This window comes from Petaurus breviceps, unplaced genomic scaffold (genome assembly GCF_028583685.1).
Source record: "Petaurus breviceps papuanus isolate PSGF00001 unplaced genomic scaffold, PetGlider_PUasm1.0 156, whole genome shotgun sequence".
Lineage (NCBI taxonomy): Eukaryota > Metazoa > Chordata > Mammalia > Diprotodontia > Petauridae > Petaurus > Petaurus breviceps.
Window position 1 is genome coordinate 12,591,879 of NW_027185720.1, and position 5,941 is coordinate 12,597,819.

General features: G+C 45.1%; 1 protein-coding gene across 2 annotated transcripts in view; it reads left to right on the top strand.

Annotated features, from left to right (window-relative positions):
- The window catches only part of NCF4 (neutrophil cytosolic factor 4), a 26,991-nt gene extending 21,072 nt beyond the window's left edge, over positions 1–5,919 (top strand). For both annotated transcript variants that reach the window (XM_069082178.1, XM_069082179.1), the window contains 3 exons: positions 1,288–1,421; positions 4,580–4,645; positions 5,534–5,919. In XM_069082178.1, coding sequence (XP_068938279.1) covers positions 1,288–1,421; positions 4,580–4,645; positions 5,534–5,729 — 396 coding nt within the window. In that variant the 3' untranslated portion in view covers positions 5,730–5,919. The remainder of the gene's footprint in view (positions 1–1,287; positions 1,422–4,579; positions 4,646–5,533) is intronic.
- The last annotated feature ends 22 nt before the right edge of the window (positions 5,920–5,941 follow it).

The window sequence follows — 5,941 nt, forward strand, 5'->3', positions numbered from 1 at the left end:
GAGAGAGAGAGAGAGAGAGAGAGAGAGAGAGAGAGAGAGAGAGAGAGAGAGAGAGAGAGAGAGAGAGAGAGAGAGAGAGAGAGAGAGAGAGAGAGAGAGAGAGAGAGAGAGAGAGAGAGAGAGAGAGAGAGAGAGAGAGAGAGAGACAGAGAGAGAGAGAGAGACAGAGACAGAGACAGAGAGACAGAGAGAGACAGAGAGAGAGAAAGAGAGAGACAGAGAGACAGAGAGACAGAGAGAGACAGACAGAGAGAGAGACAGAGAGAGAGAGAGAGAAACCCATACCATAGATTTAAGTAATCATTCAACCAGATAATATTTGTGGAAAAAATGCTCAGCACAGTGCCTGCCCCATAGTAGATGCAACATAAATGTTTATTCCCTCCATTCCTCCCAATAAATGAGTCAATCAATCTATAAGCATTTATTAAGCCTTCTGTGTTAGAAACTGTCCTTGGTACTGGAGAAATGACAAAGAAGAAAGGAATCTCCCTCTTCTCAAGGAACTTATATTCTGAAATAGGGCTGAGAAAGGGAGGAAATGACATGAAAATTTTTATTTTAAGTAAAACTTTTGTGAGTCTTTAATATATTTCAGTTAAAAATATGATGTAAAGTATCTTCTAAACCTTAAGATCCTATATAAATACTAGCTTTAGAAACATATTCTGGAGCAGGGGTTCTTGACCTGGGGGGTCCTGGTACTTGCCTTGAGGCAGCTAGCTAATTCAGTGGATAGAGTGCTGGACCTGGAGTCAGGAAGACCTGAGTTCAAGTCTGACCAAGATCACACAGGTAGTAAACCACAGGCTCGTAAATCTAGAGATGAAAGGGACCCCCAAGGCCATTGAGTTCAACCACCTCATTTTACAAATGAAGACAGCTTGCTTAAAGGCATTACAGGCAGTGAATGGTAGGGGCCCTGTGACTCCAACTTCATTGTTCTTTCTACCTTACCACAGTGACTATTAACAAGGATGACTTTGGCTGGAAGGATGAGTGTGACCTGGGGAGAGACATTGGGGAAGCAACAAGTCTGATTTTTAGTAGCATTTTGAGGTTTTCCAACACCTTCTGCACAACCTTGTGAGGGAGGGAGGGTGCGTGTCTATAGGGGATTATTAGTCTCCCTATTTTACAGAAGAGAAAACGGAGCCTCTGAGAGGTCAGGTGATTGGTCATGATCACACTTATCAAGTGCCTGAGTCAAAGCCTCAGCTCAGTGACTCTGACCAGGTCACTCACTGAGTTACCTCCCAGGGTTCCATGCTCCCTTCGTCTTTCTAGGGCACCACCCATGGGGCCACGGGGATCTTCCCAGTCTCCTTTGTGAAGATCATCAAGGACTTCCCAGAAGAGCAGGATAACCTCACCAATTGGCTGCGATGTTACTATTATGAAGACACAGTGAGCACCATCAGGTACTCGGCTCAGAAGCTGGGCTCCCTGACCTTCCCTTCCTGCTTCCAGTTCCCACTGGTACTGGTCTCCTCCCCTGTCACCTCCCCCAGGCCTTGAGAAAGCAGAGCCTTTTTTCTGACCTCCTTTTTCTGCTCTGCCAAAGCAGCCCCCGTAGCTCCTGATGGGGTAATTCAGAGGTTAGAGGGTAGTGCCAAGGCCAGGATGCTGGGTTTGGTCCTCAAGTGGGCCCACAACCTCTGCTGTATGCAGTGACCTCAATCCCATCTGGACCTGTGGCTAATACAGGCATGGTGAGAGAGTGAAGATGATACTGTGCTCCCCTTTCTCCACTGTACAATTAAAAGTGCGGACCCTTCTAAGGTGGCTGTCATTGTCCCCACCTGACAGAGCTAGCTCGATGGAGTAATTAGGGAAATACCCATATCATCCTCATTTGGGACAGAGGAAATCAGACTCTAGATGGGAGAACACTGAGTTACTTCCAGGCTCAGTGATCTAAGGGGCTGAGAAGAGTGGATGAAGAGTTTGCTGATCAGATAGTTCAAGTCCTGGGAATTTGGCTAGCAGAGTGCTTTTCAATCCACCAATCCATCACTCAGTCAATGGACATTTATTATTTTGTGACTGATAGAAGAATAAAGTACTGGACTTGGAGTTAGAAAGACCTGAATTCAAATTCTGTCCCTAATACTCACTAGCATGTGACCCTGAGTAAGTCACTTAATATTTATCAGACTTGATTTTCTCATCAGCAAATGGGGATAATAATAGCATCTACCTGACAGGTTGTTATGAGGATCAGATGAGGTAACAGATGTAAAGGGCTTTGCAAACCTTGAAACCATAAACAAATGCTAGCCATTTTTTATTGACTCAGTTAGTAAGCACCACTCACACTGCAGGTCATGGGAAGTGAAGAAGTTGCTGACTTGGATGGATGATGGAAGAGGATGCTGGAGGGGAGGTCATTTTAGATTTTGAATTGTCCCAGAATGAGAGCAGGGGGTGGGGTTGGAGGGGGAGGGGACTGTGATCCAGGTACTGAATTCCTGTGGTGTGGAGGGAGAGGGAGCTGGAGCCATAGATAAAGGAAGTGAATGTCAAAAGAGGAAAGGTGACCACTGCCCAGTAACAGTGGGTCAGGGAGGGTCTGGAAGTGGCAATGGGGAGGAAGGAACTTTCCAGTGGGAAAGAGTACTGTGCTAGGTACACACAGTACTGATGATGCCAAGGCAAAGAAAAAGTTGTCTTTAAGGAGCTTTCACTGCAGATGGGGGCGATTCCAGGTGCAAATCTAGGTAGAAGCAAGTAGAGACAAGGTAATTTGTGGGTAAGGCACCAGTGGAGGGTATGGAGTCAGAAAAACTTCATCTAGAAGGTGAAAATTAGGATCATAGTCCTAGAGCTCAGAACTTCCTCATTTTACAGTTGAGGAAACTGAGGAACAGAAAAGTTAAGTGACTTGTCCAAGATCATATAGATGGAAATAATAACAACAATCCAAATTTACAGAGCACATTAAAGTTTGTAAAAGGATTGTGTTATGTCATTCGTGTGATCCTTACCACAATCCATTTTACAGTTGAGGAAACTGAGGCTGGTGCAGGTCAAGTGACTTGTCCAGAGTCACACATCTTTTATATGTCTGGCAGGACATATATTTTATATGTCAGGCAGGATTTGAATTCAAGTCTCCATAACTCCAAGGAAGGAAAGAGAGTACTTTATCTGCTGTGCCACTGGCCTCAGAGGTGAGAGTTGTACCCACAATCTATGACTCCAGAACCAGGGTTCTGTCCCCTGTACCATGATGTCTCTAGACATTCTTCCTTGTTGAATTGACTATTAGGGAGCAGAGGGAGTAAGAACTTGGTCTGACCCAATCCAGTTGGCTTCCTAGAAATTTCAGTCTTTTTGTTCTGGAACTTCATATGCCTCCACCTGCCTGGTGATAGGAGTAGATGAGGTTTCAATCACCTTCTGCTGACTTAGTCATCAATGCTGAATCATACACTAATTCTTTGGGGGAAGGATCATCGTGGTACACAAAGGGGATTAAAAATCAGCCTAAGAGTGATTGGGTGATACTATTTGCCAAATGAATGCCAGCTCTGAGGTCACTCTGGATTGAGGATGGTGATTCCATTGGCACCACTGACATTGCAGATGAGCAGACCAGGAGAGTTCAGCATGGTGTTGCTTTATACCACATGTGGCTACAATATCCCCATGGCAGCCAATCATCCTAACCTGGAAGAGATCTCAGCCACCAGCTAGCTCAATTCAGATTAGAAATGGAATCCCCACTATAACAAACCTAAGTGGTCATCCAACTTCTGATTGAAGAACTCCCATGGCAAGGAACTTTCCACCTTCCTAGGTAACTAATTCAACTCTTGGACAACCCTAACTATTAGGAAGTTTTTCCTGACCCCAAGTCTGACTTTCCCTCTTTGCCACTTAATCAACAATTATTGATCATGTAGATGTATTGATTTGCTTGCCCTGTTCCAGGCACTGCAGATACAAATAAAAAACTGAGACAGTCTAAAGAGCTCCCCATTGTGGGGGAGGGATGGTGGTAACAGGGAGTATGACATGTTTGCAGAGAAGTTGATGCAAGATACTGAAAAGCTCCCATAGATATGTGGTCTTTTCCATTTGGGAGTTCTGTCCAACAATGCCAAAGATGACCCCTCCATTGCCTGCCTCTCCTGTTTGACTCTTGTCTAGGTCCAATGTCTTGAAAGCTTTCCTCATTTTCTTCTGACATCAAGAGTGTATTAGTGACTGTACATCTCTCACACAAAATAATTGTACATTTATTTGATTGGCCAAGCAGAGGGAATCAGGGATGAATGCCTTCTTGAAGGAAGTGACATCTGAACTGAACTTTGAAAGATGCATAGGGTTCCAAGAAACAGAGGGTGAGAAGCCGTTGGGGATAGTTTGTGCAAAGTCATGGATGAGGAATGTTGGGTACAGAGAAGAGGCCAGTTCCACCTGTTCTTCTTGGTTCTGTCACTTGTATGAGAGGGACCAAAGCTAAACCCTCTTCCATGTTTGGTAGAATATGGCAAAGAAGGAGGGCACAGGATGGTAATTCATCCTTCACAAGCTTGTGCTGACAAATCTCTTATTTCTGTCACCTTCTTAGGGACATTGCTATAGAAGAAGATCTCAGGAGCACCCCATTATATAAAGACCTGATGGATCTAATGAGGTAAGCGAGCCCCTGAAAGGGCAAAAGCAATGCTTTCTAGACATCTCAGTCACCTGAGGTCCAGGAGATGGGACAGGACAACTCCCCAGGCCAGCACTTCAGAATGAGAGTCCTGAGGCTTGAGGAATTGGAATGTCATGGACTCTGCCTTCTTTAAGCAGGGTGAACTGCTGTTCTTTAAGATCTATTCTCAAGTAATGGGGAGGGAAGACTTTCCTGGTGAGAAGCTGAGTCTAGAAGGGAAATGAAACCCTGTGTAGTGGTGGCAAGATGCCAACTAGGTAGTTATTTGTTGTCCAGCTGAGGGCTTGGGGAGGTGCTGATTCAGTGGGGAAATTTTTACTTACATTCTTTAAAGTTTATAGAGACTTTTCTTCTCAATCCCATGAAGTAGCCGGTATAGGCACCATTATCCCCATTCCAGAGGTGAGGAAACAGGCTTTGACAGGTAAATGAAGTGATTTGCCCAAGGCCATGTAGAATGGAAATACCAGAGTCAGGAGATTTCATGAGAAGCATCCGGGTAATATAGCAGAAAGGTTATGAAGTGGGCATCAAAAGACCTGGGTTTGAATGCTGGTTCCACTAATGATCCCTTGTATGATAGACAGTGGGCAAATCTCTTCTCTGGCCCTCAGTTTCCCCATATACCAAACAATGAAGTTAGAATAAATCAATAAACATTTATTAATATTATTTATTTTATATATTTATTATATAATATACAATATATTTCTTATTATCTATAAATCCTAAGGATCAGAATGCTTGAACACTGGTCCTCTAATCTAAAACCATTGTTCTTCCCCATGTTTCTCTCTTGGCCACTGTCTGGAGTCCCTCTAAGCCTCCTGCCCTTGCCCCCTTGCTCTTGATTTTCCCCACCAGGAGAGAGTTTAAACGCAACGACATTGCTCTGAATTACCGGGACAGCCAGGGAGACCTGGTGCGGCTGCTGTCGGACCAGGATGTGGAGCTGATGGTGAAGAAGGCCTGGGCCCAACCCTCCCAGAAGCGGCTTTTCCCCTGGAAACTCCACATCACACAGGAGGACGCTCTTCACGTCTACAACACAGCCCCTTGAGAAGCACCATTTATCGGGGCGAGGAAGGGATGGGATGGGAAGGAGGCCAATGATCCCCTCCACTGGCACCTTCCCCATTTTGGACCTGATGAAGCCCAGCTAGCCTCTTGTTCCAGGGGCTCAGCTACCATGCCAACTTCCCCCTCACTTTCCCAGCCTGAATGAAATAAACAGCTGAAAGTCTGCAGCATCAGTCCCAAAGCAGCCCAGTG